The sequence below is a fragment of the Myxine glutinosa genome, chromosome 10 (genome assembly GCF_964187855.1).
Source record: "Myxine glutinosa chromosome 10, kmMyxGlut1.1, whole genome shotgun sequence".
NCBI lineage: Eukaryota > Metazoa > Chordata > Myxini > Myxiniformes > Myxinidae > Myxine > Myxine glutinosa.
The window spans coordinates 30,257,532-30,279,840 of record NC_136270.1 but is presented as its reverse complement, the minus strand read 5'-3'; the positions used below and the strand labels follow the sequence as shown (position 1 = coordinate 30,279,840).

The 22,309-nt window shown below is 45.8% G+C and overlaps 1 protein-coding gene across 6 annotated transcripts; it reads right to left on the bottom strand.

The window, feature by feature from the left end:
• Positions 1–6,704: 6,704 nt before the first annotated feature.
• On the bottom strand, positions 6,705–19,264 carry DCUN1D3 (defective in cullin neddylation 1 domain containing 3). Of its 6 annotated transcripts, none has more exons than XM_068127359.2 (5): positions 19,028–19,264; positions 16,076–16,425; positions 9,992–10,206; positions 8,828–8,982; positions 6,705–8,525 (listed from the first exon to the last, which is right to left on the bottom strand). In XM_068127359.2, the coding sequence occupies exons 2-5, from the start codon at positions 16,298–16,300 to the stop codon at positions 8,146–8,148; spliced, it is 975 nt and encodes a 324-aa protein (XP_067983460.2). In that variant the 5' UTR covers positions 16,301–16,425; positions 19,028–19,264; the 3' UTR covers positions 6,705–8,145. The 6 variants fall into 6 exon arrangements, with proteins under 6 accessions (XP_067983460.2, XP_067983458.2, XP_067983457.2 ...); XM_068127357.2 differs by lacking the exon at positions 19,028–19,264 and adding an exon at positions 16,544–17,328; XM_068127356.2 differs by lacking the exon at positions 19,028–19,264 and adding an exon at positions 16,804–17,318.
• Positions 19,265–22,309: the final 3,045 nt, after the last annotated feature.

Genomic DNA, 22,309 nt, shown 5'->3' with positions numbered 1-22,309 from the left:
AAAGTGTATCCATGTTTGATCCCCCAAAATAGGTATTTGCTTTTTCCTCTGAAACTACACAAACAATATTTCAATGAAACTTGACCACAACCTTCATCACCCATGATGTACCAAAGATTGTTCAAGGCATAAAGAAAATCGAAGTCTAAGGGGATCATTCGGGGGTCAAAGTGGATCCAGGTTTGACCCCCCAAAATAGTTATTTGCTTTTTCCTCTGAAACTAAACTACACACACGGTTTTAATGAAACGTGACCACAACCTTCACCACCCGTGATGTACCAAAGTTTGTTCAAGGCATTAGAAAAATTATGGGGTTGGGGGAGGGGGGTGTTGCCCCCCAAAATAGGTATTTTTTTTTGTTTGTTTGTTTAAAGTCTTATGATTATGTTAGTATGATTCTACATGCTGCCCTGTCTCCTAGCAACCATTGAAATTGGTTTAAAATACCTTTAATCAGTGCAGTATATGATTTATTCTACCAGTTGAGCGCCAGGGGTATTGCCCCAATGTTTATAGTTTGCCACATGGCACATACCATATAAAGGGGCCTCTTCTATGCCCCTGGCATTTTCCCAAGAATTACTACCGGAGTCGAAATTTTTCTATGTTCAACTTTTTGGAGATCGTCCCTATGAGCCAAGCAAAAATAGGACCGCAGGTCCTGAAGCTCACCTGAATCAGGAGTAACAGTCACTCAAACCAGCACAGACCCCCTCCTATTCCGATATTTTTAATGCCACGAACAAACTTTGGTACCTCATGGGTGATGAAGGTTGTGATCAAGTTTCATTGAAATTGTGTGTGTAGTTTTTTTTGTTCAAAAACCCCGTAGACCCCCAAAATGAGCACAGATTTTGATGCGGTAAATACACCTTCATTCAGCATCAGATATGTAGCTTATGGCCAAGTTTAATCAAAATCGTATGTGTGCTTTTGGAGAAGAGAACAAATACCTATTTTGGGGTGTCAAACCCCCCTCCCACGTAAATCCTTTTAATGAATGCAGATTTTGATGAGGTCAATACACCTTTGTTAGGCATTAGATATGCAGCTTGTGGCTAATTTTCATCAACATCCTGTGTGTAGTTTCAGAGAAAAGAGCAAATACATTTTTTGGAGGGTCAAACCCTCCCTCCGTAGACCCCCTTAATGTGTGCATATTTTGAATTTGTTTTGAAAGCCATAAATTTGACCTATTGCCTGATGTATATTCCAAGTTTCAGTTAGTTTCAATGTATAGCCTTTGAGATATGAGCACCAACGCATTTTTTATGGACGGACAGACGGACGGGACTGACAGACACCAACATGGATTTGAGGGTTTTTGCTCATAAAACTCAAGAATGCGGAAACGAACCTCGACGTACAAAGCATTTACTTCTGAAATTTGCAGCCGATTTCATCCAATAGAAGCCGAGAAACGAATTTTCAGTCCCTATGGAAAAGTTGCATACAGAGAAACCAAACTGTTCCATACAAAGGGAGGGGCGCTTTACGCCTCCCTTTTTTTTAATTTTTTTTGTATACAGAGTCGAGGCTCGTGAAAGAGCTAACATTTATCAAACAAACAAATCAAACAAACAAGCAAACAAAATATATAAAAAGGGGAGCGGTCGACAAGATGGGGAGAGAAGGGAAACACACAAACACAACATTTGAGAGCAGGGACATCGGGAGATGTTTTTGGAGGGAGAGGGCCCTTGATTTCAGTTGTTCTGCCAATTTTTCGTCGTTCGGTACAAAGAGTTTTAAATCATCCATATGCAGTATATGCGTCACCTTTCCTGTTTCTTTGGACGTTATTTTATTGGATGTTAGGGTATATCCGTTTCCTGCTCATTCATGAGGTTACTTTAGTGGGTCTCGGGCCAGGAAAACAGGAGAGGTGAAAGGCTGTCTCCTTGGTAGATCTTTACTCTTGGTATTTCAATCTTTCCTTCTGAGTGCTGCAGGATTAGTGTGGTATTCCATAGATCCATGGCTTTCTCAATCGGCTTGATTATTTGGCGATTTATCATGTACATGTGAAAGCACTTTATCATCCATGAATGTGGGACACTGACAAAAGCTTTTTTTATAGTCTATCCATGCTGTGGACAATTAGGTTCTTCTTGTTTTGCAATTTTCGAGTATAGCCTTCTTTAGTAATAGGTTTAATCTATTGTACCATAACATCCTCTCTTGCATTCCTTCTGTTCTGTCTCCAGGCCTCCTTGTTGTGTTAGGTGGTGGTACATTGTTTATGTGTTGATTCCTGTTTAAAAGTTTGTATGTTGTTGGTAGACAGGTTATTTGCCGGTATTTGTGGGGTACTTGGGTCTCTTCAGATTTTGGGATGAGGAAGGTGTTACCTCTGTGAACCATTCATCCATTTCCTGATCCCCTTGGATACGTTCATTGAATGCTCGAGCATAGTGAATGTGAAGAGCATCAAAATGCTTCAACCAGAAGTTTGGGATCCCATCTGGGCCAGGGCTTTTGAAGTTTGCCATCTTTGCTAGTTGTTGTGGTGTTTCATTGTTACTTTTTCCTGAATGTGTTTTTGCTTTTAAAAAATATTTCTCTGCAAAAGCTTGTCCAATCAATGTGAAACTTTAAACATAAGAGGGACTCCCTATGGAAATACTTTATTGATAACTTTGTCATAGGTCATATGGTATGGCAGCAATATTGGATTGAAGGAAAAAAATTGTACATCTCCAAATTCGCTCAATTAAAAAAAGTGTCAACTAGGTATATGTCATCAACTCCCAACAGGGTATGTACGGTGATAACGATGACAAAATCAGTGAAGTGGTATTCCAACCATAAATCATGGTTGAATCGAAATCCTTAAATCTTAACTTCATATTTGATCCACGACCTGATGTGAGTGAGTAGTTAAATTTAGTTGCGTGACTCGGCATGCTCCGTACGCCTCACCACACGTCGTTTCAGAGGGGTAGACATCTTTGACCATTTCGGTGTCTTTTGGGTCTTCATAGTGTTTTGGGTCTTCAGGACCATTTGGGTCTTCAGGGTCTTTTGGATCCTCTGGGCCTTTAAGGGTATTTTGGGTCTTTGAGGTGTTTTGGGTCTTCAGGGTCTTTTGGGTCTTTGGTGTCTTCAGAGGCTTTTGGGTCTTAATGGTCTTTGGTGTCTTTTGAGTCTTCAGGGGCTTTTGGGTCTTAAGGGTTTTTTGATTCTTCTTGGTCTTTAAGGGTCTTTGGGTCTTTTGGTCTTCGGGGTATTTTGGGTCTTCAGGGTGTTTTGGGTCTTCGGAGTCTTTGGGGTGTTTTGGGTCTTTGGGGTGTTTTGGATATTCGGGGTATTTTGGGTCTTTCGGGTCTTTGGGGGTCTTCAGGGTATTTTGGGTCTTCAGGGGTCTTGGTGGTCTGAAGGGTCGTCAAAGGTCTGAGGGGTCTCAGCAGTCTTAACGCAATTAAGAGGGTTAATTAAGAGGGTGGTAATTTTTTTTGAAGAAGAAGAAGACGTTTTCATCGCATATAAACATAGCGACATACATAACCATATACGTTTGCTCTATTATAATAAGAAAGATGATGGCGTCGTTGAGACGTGGTCTGATGGCCATATTGGATTTAAAATAAAAACATTAAAAAATCTTCTCCAGAACCGCTTAATAGATCGATGTATACATCTCCGATGTATACCTCGATGTTGTATACAAAAAAAAACAAAAAAAAAAACTATCCATGGGGAATATAGTTTGAATTTTTTTTCATATTTACCTTCATCGACACAATTTCGCCTTAATGTGCACAAAAGTGTTTGTAAAGTATCCCAATAATCAATCAATAAAGCTACAGATAATGGCAATGTATGTGACATAATAGGGTGCATAAAGTGTGTTCTGTTAACTATGGTATTTTTGTTCAGAATAAGCTCGCGAGATGAGACGATGAGCTCCACCGAGCGCTGCTCTCATTTCAAATTGGGGTTGCTTCTTCAGTTTGCCCAGGTAGAAATTAAAGGTCTGCAAGTGGTTCAAACTGTATTCATCCAGGTGCAGCATTTTCATTATCCTGAAATTTCCAGTTATTGATGGATGTTTTGTCGAGAACATTTGATCGCCATTAGCTGGAATGGGAAAAATTGTCCATTGGTTTGGTGGTGGTCGTATCACGTGGTTTCAGCAGCTGTCTACCTGCAGGATGCAGGCATCTACCTGCAGGATGCGTATGCAGGATGCATCTACCTGCAGGATGCATCTACCTGCAGGATGCATCTACCTGCAGGATGCAGGATGCAGGATGCAGGATGCATCTACCTGCGTATGCAGGATGCATCTACCTGCAGGATGCATCTACCTGCAGGATGCAGGATGCATCTACCTGCAGGATGCATCTACCTGCAGGATGCATCTACCTGCAGGATGCAGGATGCACTACCTGCAGGATGCATCTACCTGCAGGACCTGCAGGATGTCTACCTGCAGGATGCGTATGCAGGCAGTAACCATCTCAGGATGCTTGTTGGTTACACCAAAGTCGTTATGATATACACGAGGGGTGATTAAACCAGGCTGCTCTGCAGGGCATGAAATGGCTGAAACAGACTAAACTCTCATATTTCTGTAATTTAAAATTTGATTGAACAACCACTTTATTTCCCTGACTAGTAAATCCTTTCTGAAAAAGTCTAAGATAAACTTATTGGTCAACTATTGATGCTTTGTTTGCCAACCATGTTATAAACCACATTGCCATTTTATTACCTCTGCCACCGAAGGTGGATGGAGGTTATGTTTTTACCCCCTGTCTGTTTGTCCGTTTGTGAACAGGATATCTCAAAAAATTGTGGACGGATTCGGACGAAATTTGGCAGAGAGGTAGCGTATGTAACACGGATGAAATGATTAGATTTTGGTGAAGATTCGGCTACTAGAATTTTTAAAGTGATTCTTCACCATTGGGAGATAGGGCCAAAAACGATATATAGCACGATATCTCAAAACGTTATAAACGGATTTGGACAAAACTTGGAGGACCAGTTGGGTGTCTGACAAGGACTATTAGATTTTGGTTCAGTTCCGAATCCAGAACCGGCCTATCAGTGGGATAGAAATCGTAAACTGTTCAGCCTGGCGGAGTTATGCGCTCTATCGTTAGGGATGATATGAATTAGGCATCATCCCTAATTCATCAAAATATGAATTAGGGATGATCTGAGATGGTGGTGAGCAACTGTCTCAAAGACCTGGAAGGAAGAATGACTTTGATGAGAACGTGGAAGTTGGTTTCACAGGTGGGGATGAATGAATGGAACATTTTGGGAGTTTCACCAGAAGGGGGTTGATGGCAGACTGTGTACACCATGTATAAACCTGGGGGGCGAGGGATGGGGGCTGATAAAGCACGGAAAGAGTAGAGAGTGCAAGACCAGAGAGGTGGTGGACAGTAGACAGAGTTGTTGTGTTTTGTAAGCATTTGGGTTCGTGGCTCAATTTGAAATAGTCACAGAAGCACATGGCATTCTGTGTTATCATGCACAAGCAAACATTTGCTTTTGCCATAATGCTGTGAACAGGCCAAGACGTGCCATAACTAGAAAGGCACTCAGTAGAGCGCATACCTCCGCCAGGATGAACAGTTTATGGTTTCTATCCCACCGATAGGCCGGATCTGGATTCGGACCTGAACCAAAATCGAATCGGCTTGTTCTTGTCACACACCCAACCGGTCCACCAAGTTTCGTCCAAATCCATCCATAACTTTTTGAGATATCTTGCTATGTATCGTTTTTGGCCCTATCTCCCATTGGTGAAGAATCACTTTAAAAATTCTACTAGCCGGATCCGGATCTTCACCAAAATGTAATAATTTTGTCCTCGTCACATACGCCACATCTCTGCCAAATTTCGTCCGAATCCGACCACAACTTTGAGATATTTTGTTCACAGACAGACAGGGGTGAAAACATAACCTACATCCACCTTTGGTGGTGGACGTAAATAGTGTCTGTGCTGTATTATACATGATAGTACGTGCACATGTTCAAGATCCAAATATCCACAATATTGTCTTCGCCCTCGAGACATTCTCATAGCCACAGACAAGATCTCACCATATTTGGGCAACGCATATAATTTGACGTGGCATGCATATCCTCAATAAGCTCATAATCACCATAATGAATCGGTGCGGAGCTGTGTCGTTCACACGTTTAACATGTCACTACTCATGACACAAAGTCAAGACCCAGATCAAAGTAGGTCAGGGACATGTGACAAGCTGATGCGCTAAGACCTGGGAGGCATCAGACACAAAGATTGGGATAGGTATAGGTCTTTCCTTAAGCACTATATTGGAAACATAGGCCTCATGAAGATGCTGGTTGTGTCATTTCTGGGAGTGTGGCTGTGCCATTGATGCAGTGCCCCCTGTTTCCAGTAAGCTGCTACTCATTTTGCCGGCTTTGGACGGAAGGATGACAGGTCGAGTCAACCTACCTGGTGTTAATTAACGGCACGACAGGGACTCAAACTCAAGACCACAAGATCATAGGCCAGGCACCTTAACCACAAAGCTATCAGGCTTACAATCGCCAATCTCAATGAAAAAGAAAGAAAAGAAGGTCTGCACCACGTGGGGGACAATCATTCACAACCTTGAGCAAAACCGCAATGAAAAAGTGTCCATTTTCCGTTTCAACAAACTATGGTGAAAACATCGTGCAAATAAGTTCGAAAAACCCAGCGAATGTTCTTGGGAAATTTCTTTTAATAACAAAACGGCCTCGTGTTGGCCACAGGTTTGTGCACGAACAAAAGGCTCCCCTTGTTCGAATTAAACGCCGTGAAACGTCCGTCATTGGACGTCTGAAAGCGGATGTGTAAATGATTTTTTAAAAATGGCTGACTGCAAACAACTCCGTTAATCATTAGATGCAGATTGGTCTCGTTTACAGTTCTATACGTTTCATACAAACAGGCAAAAGGAACACGAACGATAATTCCGCAGAGACATTTGCATTTCACATTGGCAGCAGCAAATGAGGCAGATAGAAACACAACCTTTCGTCAACGCTCTCAAAATCGAAATAAAAACCAACCTTAGGAGGGGGGGGGGGGGGCAAGGTCTGCTTTTCCTCGTACGACCACGTGTCCGTCTGAAGCACGCCGGAGAGAAGCATCCGGCAGCACAGGTGCCTGCGTCTACCTTTTTCAGGACAGAGAAAACGTTTTGAACGGTTTAATACAGTGCAATCGTCCGTAAGAACGTTTTCTTCAAAATGTGTATCTGCTTCGTCTTACGCACAATGGAATGGAAATAAACGTTCGTTCGATTTCCACCGACTTTGGCGGAAAGCGCACCGAGTCTGATCGACGGTCGAAGGCCTCATCGAAGCCATTTGGAATATCAATTTTTTTTTGAAAGGAACCAGTCCTCACAACTGAAGTCACAAATACGGTCAAACGACCTTCAAATCGATCTGATAAAAGGAAAAAAGAATCAAATAATCATGGACATTTCTCACAAACGATTTCTGTTGTGACAGCGCGCTTCGATCGGCGGCCTGTACTTTTCGACTTGGGTCGGACCGAAATCATACGACGGTCCTGTTATTGCAGAAGAGCAATAATTTGTTTTGGAGTGCAATTTGAAACCAACCTTCGACTTGTCAAAGATGGAATACAGTACAAAAAACAAAAAAAAACTACAAATAAACACATTTTACCGCCGACGCACGTGTAGCACCGGTTAGTGCGCATTTGGCCGGGAAAAAGGCAGGAAGTTGGAGGGGGAGCGAGGGGTGTTGAACAAACGCTGTACTTGAATACGTTCTTGAAAAACAAATTGTTTTTTTTTTTCAATGGTGGTAGTTATAGAGACACAGCAATGGAAAGATTCTCGAATATTTATTTCTGTAAAAATAACCTGAAGGGGGTGAAGTCTTTTTTATTTAAATATCCGGTAGTCTAAGGCAGCAGTGAGTTTATAAAACCTGACCGGTGATGATAAAACAAGCAAGCGACAACCACCGTGAAATGTCCAATTTGGAAACGCCTTTTTCCCCATCCGTCACGTTTTTATGTAAACATATAGCAGAGCTGCGGTGGAAAAACGCCAGCCTGCGAAGGAGAGCGGAGGATTTTCATGGCGTGAAAGAATCCAATCACGAGGTGGAACGAGGGCCTTCGTCAACCCTGCTGCAGCCCGGCGCCGCTCACGTCTGTGGCTTTTTCGTCCGTTTCGGCAATCGGGTCCACGTCCTGTCCGCCTTGTCCGGAGGCCGCGCGGCCGTCCGCGACCGCCGTCGGTCGGCGCCGCCTCAGCTCCCAATCGACGAAAGCATCGAAAAGGCTCGGCCAGGCCTCGTCCTCGCTGTAACCGTCGAGGTCCGAACCTATGGCTTGCGTGAAGTTCAGGAACATGTTCCAGGTGTCGCGTGAAATTCCACGAATGCTCGTTGGATTGGCCGACAGGAAATCGAGCCAGCATTCCAAGATCGGCGGTGGGTGTTGAGAAAAGACCAGACGCCATAGAGGCAGTGCCATCTCTCGAGGCAATGCCCTTTGACCTTGAAAGGTTATAGGTGGCAAGGGAGGAGAATTGGGTGTTACGGACGATAGATTTATGGTATTTGAACAAGGAAACCATTTTACGTGCTACAACATAGTCATGCAACTTTCACCGACTGCGTTGTCACAAAAACCGTACAGACAGAGCAACAGTGACAAGACAAAGTCACGCTTTTTCAACGATTAAGATGCCATCATCATTTCCTGCCAGAGCTCTGTGTTCCGCCGATCCACGTAGACCCCATTCTTACCTGGATGAAGACTCTGCTTTGTCGGGAACAAATATCACGTTTCGGCATACCTTCGTCGACGTCGAGGCCAAACTGGAAGGTGAAGCGGTAAAGCTCTTTGAAAGCGTCGTCTTGGCGCGCTTCGCGCAGCAGTTCCGGGAAGCTTGCCTGGATTGCTTTTGTGCCGTCGGCGCCCAATGCCCGACAACCGTGCATAAATTCCGACCTGCAAACGACACCGCAGTACTCGATGATTCCGCTGACCATGCTTGTTGGTCGGCTTGCACAGGGTCAACGGCCTCGGACATCAGATTATGAAAATCCCATCGTTGGAAGTTTCTTTAAATCAACTGTCGAGTCATTTCAGGTGAGGAAAACTCGCATTTTGCCAAAAGGAACACCGAGTCACAGTTAGGAGAGTAAACTGACAAATACCTTTTGAATGTGCAAGGCTCAGGTGTTTGGCAAGCAGGACGCTAAACCAAATAATCAGTGACTAGATTTCAGGAAGTGTCGGTGTTTTTCTTTTTAGTCATTTGCAAATAACGAGCTGATATAGATCGTACAAATCGGACGATGCAAGCATGTCACGAGTCGGTAAATACGAGGATGTTTCGGAAAGAGTCCATGACAAACTTGTCATGACATCCAATCTCTTATTCGAGGACTATGACGTCATGCCACAGCAATTGCATAACAGCAATGGTCCTTATGGGAAGTGGTCAACCCGAGCTACACTTAAGTTGGGAATTTGGAATGCGGCTAACATTCCGTTCCAAAAACCTACTGCGGGATGATTCAGACGCCCACGTTACTGGTTGGAAAGCCAGGTTCACATCCTGAACAAGTCTGGTGTTGGCAAAGTGTTAAGGTGGTTGGCTTGAGATCTTAGGGTCTTGAGCCTGAACCCCTGTCGTGCCGTTACATAACTCCAGGTGGGTTGACTGAGCTCGTCATCCTTCTGAAGTCGGCAAAATGAGTAATGGCTAAAGCTTACTGCAAATAGGGGGCACTACATCAGCGACACAGCCGTGCTCCCAGCAATGATGCAACCAGCAGCCGTGCGCTTCCTACAAAGTCATAATAATAATAATCTCCCCTGAATTTTGCAATGAATGCCTCCTGCTCTCACTGCACCCGATGCCATTTTGGGTGATGAGTTTCAGCTGGGATTGAGGCCCAGGGCCATGCGACCACAATAACCACAATAACATCCTTCCAATCAGTGCGCCCACCTGATGAAACGGCACATGGCCGAGGCCTGGAACTTCCAGGCAAGGACGAGCACAATGAACTCGGCAGGATCGACGTGCAGGTCATTGCAAAAACGCTCCATTCCGTCCGCCAGAATAGCATCTTCATGGGGATCACAATAACGAGCGAACAACGCCGCAATCCGGTCATCCAAACATGTAGAGTCCAGGTTTGCGATCGGCGTCGATGGTTCCAGCTGTGTGTGGAGTTGGGTCATGGAAGAAGAGGTTGACAACATTAAAAACTAAATCGATGTTCATGTCACGACATCAATTTGAACCCCTTCGAAATAAATACACAATTCCCCCACGAAAAGAACGGGAAATCAACAGTAGCAAGAAAACATGAATGTTCACAGAATTATGACATCAAATTCCTGGTGTAAATGTAGAATTACTACGTGCGAACACTACACTGGCCTGGCACGATGGCCTAGAGGTACATGAACTCTCCAATCCTGGGTTCGAATCCCGACCCTGCTATAAACCGTCAGCCCGGTGTTCGATAGGCAGTGGGATTCATCAATGTGTGCGCCGTCCCTTGGATGAACGTTAAACAAGGAATCTCCACTTTTTTGAAATACCAACTTCTGTCCTGGAAGTCCTTGGTGTCCTTGTGTTTTATACTTCTCCCTCCACCCCCCCCCCCCCCCTTCCCACGCCTCCTCCCCCCAAGCCCTCTCCCTTCCACACATCTCCCTGCTCTCAAGTGTTGTGTTTGTGTGCTTCCCCTTCTCTCCCCATCTTGTTTTCCGCTCCCTCTTTTTGTGCGTTTTGTTTGTCTGGTCGATTTGTTTGTGAAGTAAATGTTAGCTCTTTCACGAGCCTCGATTCAGTATACAAAAAAAAAAAAAAAAATCTGCGACATTCGTTGGTGGACGTTAAAGATCCCACGGTGTCTTCCGTGAAGAGCAGGCGAGCTATCGCCGGCACCATGGACAAATTCCTGCCATAACTCGTCAGCTGGTTTGTGAAGACTCGGTCCAAGCTTCACCCGGCCGACCCCACAAGGAAGGTAGGATAATCTTGGCCGTTAAAGTAGGAGTAGAAGTTGACGATGGGCCACCTACACATTACATGTCCAAATACACCAAGAGTTTGATTCCAGAACCTCATCCTTCTTCACATCTCAGTTTTGTTTTTCCCCTGTCCTCACACCATCCGTTCTTCATTCTCACACTGCGTAGAAGCTTTTCTGGTACTGTTCAAGGAGGCTTCGCCATGAAATTTGTATTTTAAAAACTACACTCAGTAGAGCGCATACCTCCGCCAGGCTGACCAGTTTACGTATCTTATATCCCACAGATAGGCCGGATCTGGATCCGGAGCTGAACCAAAATGAATCTGCTTGTTGTTGACACCTACCCACTCATCCACCTAGTTTTGTCGTAATCCGTCCACACCGTTTTGAAATATCGGGCTATATATCGTTTTTGGCCCCAACTCTCAATGGTGAAGAATTAATGAATGATCGTTTTAAAGCCATTTTTCCCCGCTAGAGCGGGGGTTAGCCTTGCGGGCCCCGTGACCTCATGGTTCCCTGTTTGAGGCAATGTTTTTATGGCCGGATGCCCTTCCTGACGCCAACCCTTAGTCGGCTCTTACGATGCGCAGGGATACGGTGTACCTATTCTAAATCGGGGTACACACCGGGATCATTCATCCCAGCAAGCTGGTACTCAATTTGCCGACCTCGGAAGGATGACAGGCTGAGTCAACCCCCCTGGTGTTAATTCAGCGATCGACCGGCATTCGAACCCAGGATCCTAGGATCCCAAGCCTGCACCCTAACCGCTAAGGCAACACCAGGTGTCAACCAACTCTCAATGGTGAAGAATCACTAAAGATTCTCGTATCCGGATCTGAATCTTCACCAAAATCGAATACATTCTTCCTTCTCACACATCGAAATTGTCCACCAAGTTTCGTCTGAATCCGTCAATACCTGTTTGAGATATCGGGCTATATATCAATTTTGGCCCGACCTCTCAATGGTGAGGAATCTCTTTAGAAATTTGGATCTCATGCAAAAGTGAAAAGAAACCTTGTTCAGTGGTTGGTCTGTTTGTAGCTCCCATCTGAGCGAAAATCTCACGATGGTGGGATGCTGCCTTCAAATCTCAAATACTGCGTGTTGATTTGTCCATTGCCTCCTGATGTAAATAGTCCATGGAAAATTACTCCTATGTTTTATTAATGTCCTGTCCCAGATATTGTATGTGTACAACCAGCTCCTCCGAGAGCCTTCGAGCTCTAAATAAAAAAAAAAAAAATGGAGAGCAGGAGTATTTAACATAGTTATTAATACCGGTAGTGATAGAGTTTAGATAGTGAAAGAGTCATATTAATAGTGGGAGAGCATAATGCATCACTTTTCCTGGAATGGTAGTGGCCGTAAAAACATGAGTTTGAAAGTGAATTGGATAAGAACGTGGAAATGGGAGGAATCGGCTACAGATGTCCTTTAGACAGGTAGAAATAATACAACGGAAGCATGTTCACCGCCTGGGCTCTCTTGCCTGCCTTTCCGCAACACCTTGTTCCTTTTTACCTTATTTTTGCAAAATAATAATAAGAGGAAAACCTTTAATCTTCACTTCCCCTTTAAATTGTGTGCACCCATATTGTTCTGGCAATGGAATGTTCTTTAAAAACAAATAAATAAATAATTATGTGCTTTTCATTTTCTGTATAAACCACGAGATATCGTGGGCACCATGATTTACAAGGAATCCTGGGATGTTATTATGACAGGCCAAGTAGCACTTCCTTTTCGTCTGAATTTCTTTCGATATCCTGGCATCTCTTGGTCTGCACGCGTATGTTGGTCTCGGTGTGGGATTGCTGATTAAGCAGCAATAACAAGGAACACACAAACACACACTTCTTTCACTATCAGTCGAGTTAATCAGCCAGGTGAATAACAAAGTCCACACTTTAAAAGGGTTTAAGCAATGCCTCAACTAATTGTGCAAAAATAATTACTCTCACCCCCTTTTGGGGTCTGTCTGGGAGGTTTTTGCCCCTAACCTTTCACAAATTGGTGGCAAGGCCTGACGTTTGATTTAAGGTGGCAAGAATTTATAATTTGTTCAGGGTGCTGGCGATAACTTGCCCACTCTTCACTAAAGACATGGTCATGGGATTTTTAATGTCCACCAACAACCATTGATGGCGGACGGGTCATACGGCTTACATCCTTCCGATGGGCGGCACCGTGCATGCGAATCATCAATGAGTGTTTATAGCAGCGTAGAGATTCTAAACCAGGCTGGACAGCTCAGTGTGCATACCTCTGGGCTATCCTACCAGCCCGAGGATCATAAACATCTATCAACTAATACTAGCAGACAGGTCGCCACCGTAATGTCCACCATATGGGTGGCACACATTGTGACGTAATGCCCAGCTGCCTTTCCAGCACGCAATTCGACCGTTTATAGTCTGGCCAAGAGTCAAACCTCGACTTGAAAGCTCAACGGTAAATATGGTACACCTGTACTATCCCGTCTTAGAACTGAGAAGGTATAATGCGTTATATTAAAGGACAGCATACCAACCGGACATGCTGTACGCAGGTGAGTCTTGGGGATGCAAAGGAGTATGTGGCCCTCAAGAGAGATTGTAAGTAAATCAATAGTAAATAGAATGAACAAAATATGTGATGCTTTGGGGGGGTGGGGGGGGTTGCCAGAGTGCCAAAGGGAGGGAGGAAGGTGTTGGAGCCACAGTCACATGACCTCATCTTCATGGGTTCAGCAAAATTGGACTTCCCTTCAAGATGACATGTCAACTTAGAACGACCTTGCTTTCACTTGAATTTGTAAAAACAAAATGGCAGAGACACCGTTTAAATCATTCCTTAGAAGCTACAATAGGGCATTTGTGTATAAGGATAAATCAAGAAGTTCAACTCGAGGTTTGTGAAATTTGGAGGGAGCTAAAAGGCGACACTTTCTCATTGACATCAGGTTAAAAAAGTTCCCTTCTAGTTCCCCTTCCGCAACAAAAAAAAAAAAAATCTGAAAATGATTTGAAACATTTTTAAAATGTGATATTGCTCTCATTCACAGAGTCACGTATTGTTTAGCGTGGGGGTCAGGCATTTTTTAGCGTGGGGGTTAGGCATTATTTAGCGTGGGGGTCAGGCATTATTTAGCGTGGGGGTCAGGCATTGTTTAGCATGGGAATCAGGCATTGTTTAGCGTGGGGGTCAGGCATTGTTTAGCATGGGGGATCAGGCATTGTTTAGCGTGGGAGTCAGGCATTGTTTAGCGTGGGAGTCAGGCATTGTTTAGCGTGGGAGTCAGGCATTGTTTAGCATGGGGGTCAGGCATTGTTTAGCATGGGGGTCAGGCATTGTTTAGCATGGGGGTCAGGCATTGTTTAGCGTGGGGGTCAGGCATTGTTTAGTGTGGGGGTCAGGCATTGTTTAGCGTGGGGGTCAGGCATTGTTTAGCGTGGGGGTCAGGCATTGTTTAGCGTGGGGGTCAGGCATTGTTTAGCGTGGGGGTCAGGCATTGTTTAGCGTGGGGCTCAGGCATTGTTTAGCGTGGGGCTCAGGCATTGTTTAGCGTGGGGCTCAGGCATTGTTTAGCGTGGGGCTCAGGCATTGTTTAGCGTGGGGCTCAGGCATTGTTTAGCGTGGGGCTCAGGCATTGTTTAGCGTGGGGCTCAGGCATTGTTTAGCGTGGGGCTCAGGCATTGTTTAGCGTGGGGCTCAGGCATTGTTTAGCATGGGGATCAGGCATTATTTAGCGTGGGGGTCGGGCATTGTTTAGCGTGGGGGTCAGGCATTGTTTAGCGTGGGGCTCAGGCATTGTTTAGCGTGGGGCTCAGGCATTGTTTAGCGTGGGGCTCAGGCATTGTTTAGCATGGGGCTCAGGCATTGTTTAGCGTGGGGGTCAGGCATTGTTTAGCGTGGGGGTCAGGCATTGTTTAGCGTGGGGGTCACGCATTGTTTAGCGTGGGGGTCAGGCATTGTTTAGCGTGGGGCTCAGGCATTGTTTAGCGTGGGGGTCAGGCATTGTTTAGCGTGGGGCTCAGATATTGTTTAGCATGGGGATCTGGCATTATTTAGCGTGGGGCTCAGGCATTGTTTAGCGTGGGGCTCAGGCATTGTTTAGCGTGGGGCTCAGGCATTGTTTAGCGTGGGGCTCAGGCATTGTTTAGCGTGGGGCTCAGGCATTGTTTAGCGTGGGGCTCAGGCATTGTTTAGCATGGGGCTCAGGCATTGTTTAGCGTGGGGGTCAGGCATTGTTTAGCGTGGGGGTCAGGCATTGTTTAGCGTGGGGGTCACGCATTGTTTAGCGTGGGGGTCAGGCATTGTTTAGCGTGGGGCTCAGGCATTGTTTAGCGTGGGGGTCAGGCATTGTTTAGCGTGGGGCTCAGATATTGTTTAGCATGGGGATCTGGCATTATTTAGCGTGGGGCTCAGGCATTGTTTAGCATGGGGCTCAGGCATTGTTTAGCGTGGGGCTCAGGCATTGTTTAGCGTGGGGCTCAGGCATTGTTTAGCGTGGGGCTCAGGCATTGTTTAGCATGGGGGTCAGGCATTGTTTAGTGTGGGGGGTCAGGCGAAGCATCACAGGGAGGTCTCTGGAAAAAAAAGATTTAAAATCTCAATAAAAATGTTTTCAAAATAAACTAGACCTAGAACGACACTCGGTAGATTGCACACCTCTGGCAGGTGGAACAGTTTACGTCTTGTATCTCACCGATAGGCCGGATCTGGATTCGAACCTGAACCAAAGTTGAATCAGTTTGTTCATTCACCGAGTTTTGTTAGAACTTTTCCACAACTTGATATATAAAATTTTATGCTATATATGGTTTTTTGCCTCTTATCTCTCAATGGTGAATAATCACTTTTAAAATTCTCGAATCCAGATCCGGATCTTGACCAAAATTTAATAATTTCGTCCTTGTCACACACCCAACCTGTCCACCAAGTCTCGTCCGAATCCGTACAAAACTTTTTGAGACATCCTGCTCACAGACAGACAGGGGTGAAAACATAACCTCCGTGCACCTCCAGTGGCGCGGTTAATAACCGATTTTACACACCTTTGTGCCATCCACTGATGGACCCTTTTGTCCATTCACTTGGGAGTGGGCACACTCTTTAGGAGTCAATGGCAGAGAGTCTCGTTTGCCTGGCGTCGTAGGAGGACCGGCCGCCGGCCTCGAGAGAAGGCTCGGGGGTCTCGAGGATCCCTGGTCGTTTTTCCCAGACAGCGTGGCCGAGGAATCTCGAGAATTGTGACAGCAGTGGCTGATGCACTGGCCCATCGTAGGGTCAAAGAGAGCAGGGGACAGGTCGGGGGAATGGGGAGGGGGAAGGGATGGGGGAGAAAGGGGGGGCTCAGATGTTCCGTTGCTATGGCGATGTTAACAGATCCATGCGGTCAGGGATTCTGCAAACAGGTGGAGGTAGGGAAAAAGAGAAGGCAACATAGCAAGGTGCAGGAGCACAGGTAAATACAAATGGATGTCAAAAACCATGATGTAGTTTTTTAGAATCAGGAAGGTCACCACGAAACGCTCAAACTCCTCAAGGCAAGAAGCTCAGTAACCGGTCCAGTCATCCACACGAGTGAAGACATGACAGGGAGAGGAGAGGAGAGTCGGGTCGGCCAGACGGCGACACAAAGACCCTGCCCGGCCATCTGCTGCCTGTGATCCCCACACACCCCAACCCCTCCTCCCCCTTTCCAAAACAAACTCAATTAGGGGGATCATCGGGCTGCGAGAGCAACGGCAAGAAGACCTACAACGTCGGTGCCAGTCATTACCAAGGCCGACGGGCCGAGCTAGGCCGCATGAGGAAGCGAACCCGACAAAGAACGGGGCACGGCCCGCGTACCGGTCCAGACGTCGATGTCATCGCGGCCTTTGTCCTAGGAAGGAGGACGGAGGAGGGGTAAATAAAGACAAAAGCGCGACGAAAGACAAAGCAATGTCATGGACGTGTCGATGAAGCGACCTGACGACGTTATCCGGTAAAGCAGGAAGTTCCGAGTCCGTTGCGCCGACACGAGAGACCCGGGACCGGGACCGGCGGCACGAAGCGTTCACACACAAACCGACACCTTCCGCGGTCCCTCCCAGTGCGCGTCCCGGGTCGTCACCTGCAGACCGCCCGGTTCAACCCCTCAACCCGCGTAACGCTCTCGTTTCAACCCCTTAGCCAGTTTAATAACTTATTTACTCAAACAAACCCCGTAAACACATTCACTCGGCACATGAACCCATTTATCTTCAACGGCGCCATAAACGAAACCCTTTAAACACTCCTCGTCATCCCTGTGTCCCTCATTGGTCAAGATCTACATATACTACCCTTCCCCCCATGATGATGTTCCACTCCCTCCCCCCTTCAACCCGTCATGATCCACCACCACTCACTCCTCCTCGTCATAATCCACCACCACATACTCCCCCTCGTCATAATCCACCACCACTCACTCCCCCTCGTCATAATCCACCACCACTCAGTCGCCCCCCTTGTCATACTCCACCACCACTCATCCCCCCTTTGTCATAATCCACCACCACTCATCCTTCCCTTGTCATAATCCACCACTCATCCCCCCTCATCATAATCCACCACTCATCCCCCCCCCCCCCCATCATAATCCACCACTCATCCCCTCATCATAATCCACCACTCATCCCCTCATCATAATCCACCACTCATCCCCTCCTCATCATAATCCACCACTCATCCCCTCATCATAATCCACCACTCATCCCCCCCTCATCATAATCCACCACTCATCCCCTCATCATAATCCACCACTCATCCCCTCATCATAATCCACCACTCATCCCCTCCTCATCATAATCCACCACTCATCCCCCCCTCATCATAATCCACCACTCATCCCCCCCTCATCATAATCCACCACTCATCCCCCCATCATCATAATCCACCACTCATCCCCTCATCATAATCCACCACTCAACCCCCCATCATAATCCACCACTCATCCCCCCCTCATCATAATCCACCACTCATCCCCCCCTCATCATAATCCACCACTCATCCCCTCCTCATCATAATCCACCACATCCCCCCCTCATCATAATCCACCACTCATCCCCTCCTCATCATAATCCACCACTCATCCCCCCCTCATCATAATCCACCACTCATCCCCCCCTCATCATAATCCACCACTCATCCCCCCATCATCATAATCCACCACTCATCCCCTCATCATAATCCACCACTCAACCCCCCATCATAATCCACCACTCATCCCCCCCTCATCATAATCCACCACTCATCCCCCCCTCATCATAATCCACCACTCATCCCCTCCTCATCATAATCCACCACATCCCCCCCTCATCATAATCCACCACTCATCCCCCCCTCATCATAATCCACCACTCATCCCCCAATCATCATAATCCACCACTCATCCCCCCATCATAATCCACCACTCATCCCCCCATCATAATCTCATCACGACTCACCCCCCTCCCCCCTCTTGTCATTAATCGGCCCCTTATCACCATCTACTCCATCTCCCGCCCCCAGGTTTCTCTCCCTCTTGTTTGTCCATTCTCGACCAGAGCACGGCCTCCCTTGTGGGTCGTGGTTCGTGGTGCTGAGCCTTGTGAATGTCCGTCCTTGTTGTTCGTTTATCCGCCTTTTCCTCTTCCCCCTCCTCCTCCTCGCCATATTTCCTTCCCTCTCGTTAAACATTTCCTCTCGTCTTCTCCTTTGTTCTTCTCTCATTCATCAGCAGTTTTTTTTCCTCCCACATTAAACCCCTTCCTCCCCCAATTATCGTCTCCTTCATTGATCCCCACACATCCCTCCCATCATTACTCCCTCCGCTTCACGTCATCGATCCCTCATCATCATTCACTAGTCCCTCCTCCGCAGTGCAGTTTGTTTTGCCGTCGAGGAATCAAACAGAACATGGAGCGGAGCGATCCTGTGAAGTGAATGGCGTTTTACGTGTCGACAGGTAATTGACAAATGGTGTAAAGTAGAAATCTCACCATCTGCATCAGGACAATTAGAGGTGAGGTGAGGTAAAGCGCCTTGCGTGAGGTAAAAACGATCCTCCATCACGTACTACGTGGCCTTCCTTATTCTGTCCCCACGGCCATCCACTTCTAAACTACAATACACCACAATACACCATTCAAACCATTCGTAACTGACCCTGCCTGAACGTCTCGAAATCCTCACGGGCGAAAGTACGCCACTTACCTTACGTCACAGGCCACGTGACTAACGGCGGTGTAACGGCGGTAACGATTTCACAGATAAATTTATGTAACGTCATGTACGAGGTAAAATCGTCACGTTTTATTTCACTTAAAGGTGCGCTTTGTCAAAAAGCAGGATGCAGCCATTCCACGTGACGTCACCACGTAAAATCAAAAATGGTGTCACATGTCAATAGGTGTGAACTCAGGGCCTGACATCTCGAGGCAGCCACCTTACCTTACCTGATAGTGTTAGGTTAGGCCAACATCAAGCTGTGTGTCTATGATGATGCTTATCTAACAATACCAGTGGAAGTTTGTGGATCCACTCACTCTCAGTCAAGCCAGAAGCACAAGTGCGCTGTCACTTTGCCCGGGCAATGTTAAATTGGAGAAGGTATTGCACCATCGAGGGAAAGATAGCATTGTGTCTTCCAGTTACCTACGTCACCAAAGGTGTATGGAGGTTATGTTTTCATCCCTGTCTGTTTGTGAACAAGATATCTCAAAAGGTTATGGATGGATTCGGACGAAACTTGGTGGACCGGTTGGGTGCCTGACAAGGAAGAATCGATTCAATTTTGGTAAAGTCTAAAGATCCAGATTCGGATCCGGCTAGTAGAATTTTAAAAGTGATTCTTCACCATTGGGAGATAGCGCCAAAAACGATGCACAGGATATCTCCAAAAATTATGGGTGGATTTGGACGAAACCTGGTGGACCGGTTGGGTGTCTGACAAGGACGATTCGATTCAATTTTGGTGAAGATCTGAATATGGATTCGGATATGAGAATTATTTAATTTTTAAAGTGATTCTTCATTGGGAGATCGCTCCAAAAACGATACATAGCAGGATATCTCAAAAACCTATGGGTGGATTTGGACGAAACTTGGTGGACGGGTTGGGTGTCTGACAAGGACGATTCGATTCAATTTTGGTGAAGATCTGAATATGGATTCGGATATGAGAATTATTTAATTTTTAAAGTGATTCTTCATTGGGAGATCGCTCCAAAAACGATACATAGCAGGATATCTCAAAACCCTATGGGTGGATTTGGACGAAACTTGGTGGACGGGTTGGGTGTCTGACAAGGACGATTCGATTCAATTTTGGTGAAGATCTGAATATGGATTCGGATATGAGAATTATTTAATTTTTAAAGTGATTCTTCATTGGGAGATCGCTCCAAAAACGATACATAGCAGGATATCTCAAAAACCTATGGGTGGATTTGGACGAAACTTGGTGGACGGGTTGGGTGTCTGACAAGGACGATTCGATTCAATTTTGGTGAAGATCTGAATATGGATTCGGATATGAGAATTATTTAATTTTTAAAGTGATTCTTCATTGGGAGATCGCTCCAAAAACGATACATAGCAGGATATCTCAAAACCCTATGGGTGGATTTGGACGAAACTTGGTGGACGGGTTGGGTGTCTGACAAGGACGATTCGATTCAATTTTGGTGAAGATCTGAATATGGATTCGGATATGAGAATATTTAATTTTTTACGTGATGCTTCACCATTGGGAGATGGGACCAAAAACTATACATAGCAGGATATCTCCAAAAGTTATGGATGGATTTGGACGAAACTTGTTGCGCAGGTTGAGTGTGTGACGAGGAAGAATAGATTCAATTTTGGTGAAGATCCGGATCCGGCAGGTAGAATTTTTAAAGTGATTCTTCACCATTGAGTGTTTGAGGCCAACCAGGTGAAGGTATGCTCTCTACTGAGTACCGTTCCAGTTGAATGGTGTTTTGAGCGGGACGTGCAGCATTGTGTGGAATACGTTGTATTTTTAAGAGGTATAAGCCAGAAACGTTTATTCATTTTAAATGGTTTGTCGTGTTCGTGTTGTTTCTGTCTGTCTTTTGTGTTTTTTATAACAAACCATTTGGGAGTTTCTAGAGCAATATTTGACATTGTGCAGAACTGTCCAAGTGTGTAGTATGTGTAGGCAGGAACTGGAATGGCGCGGGAGGTGAGTGTGTGTGAACCGAGTTTCACCTGCAATGAGGATTACTGTGGTCATTCCCACTACAGAAAACGTGGGCGCAAAGAGCCCAAATGGGGCCGTCCCATTGGAAATTCTGAAGGCCCAAACCAACTTGGTATGTTGCAAGTCAATTGTGTTCACGGCATTTAAAAAAAATCAGGGTCTAAGGGGATCTAACGGGGGTCAAAGCGGGTCCAGGTTTGAACCCCCTCCCCCCTACCCCCCACCCACCCCAAAATAGGTATTTGCTCTCTTCTCTGAAACTACACACAATCCTGATGAGACTTGACCACAACCTTCATCACCCGTGATGTACCAAAGTTTGTTCACAGCATTAAGAAAAAATCGGGCCCTAAGGGGGTCTACGAGGGTGGGTTGCTCCCCCTCCCCCCCCCCCCAAAAAGTTTTTTTTTTTTTGTATACAAGATCGAGGCTCGTGTAAGAGCTAACATTAATCACACAAAAAAAACCGGACACACAAAATATATAATAAAGGGAGCGGGAGACAAGATGGGGAGAGAGAGGGAAGCACACAAGTACAACATCAGAGAACAGGGACATCGGGAGATCTGTGGGAGGGAAATGGCTGGGGGGGGAGGGGAGGAGGCATGGAAAGGGGGGGGGGGGGGGTGGGGTAGGTATAAAACACATGGACACTGCTAGGACTTCCAGGTAAGAAGTCGGTATTTCAAAAAAGTGGATTTGGGGTGAAATTAGCAGGGGTAGAAAAGATCAAGGTTTTGGATGGGGGAAGATAAGAGATGGTGGTGAATAGTCGGTTTGACGTTTCTATGTATTCAATACCCAACCGAGAAATGTTCTATCCAATGAAGTTTTTTTGTTGATTTGTACTCATATGGGGTCCTAGAACAAATTCAGTTTGGTTGCCCTTACGATATCCTTGGGCAACTTTCGTAATTTGCATAAATCAAAGATGCGTCCAAAAATACCTGGGGGGTCGCAGGGGTAAATTTTTCAAAATTGTCATAGTGACTTCAAATTAGGCTCAAATGAAGGGGAATTTTACACGGATTCATATTTTAGCCAAATCTGACATGGA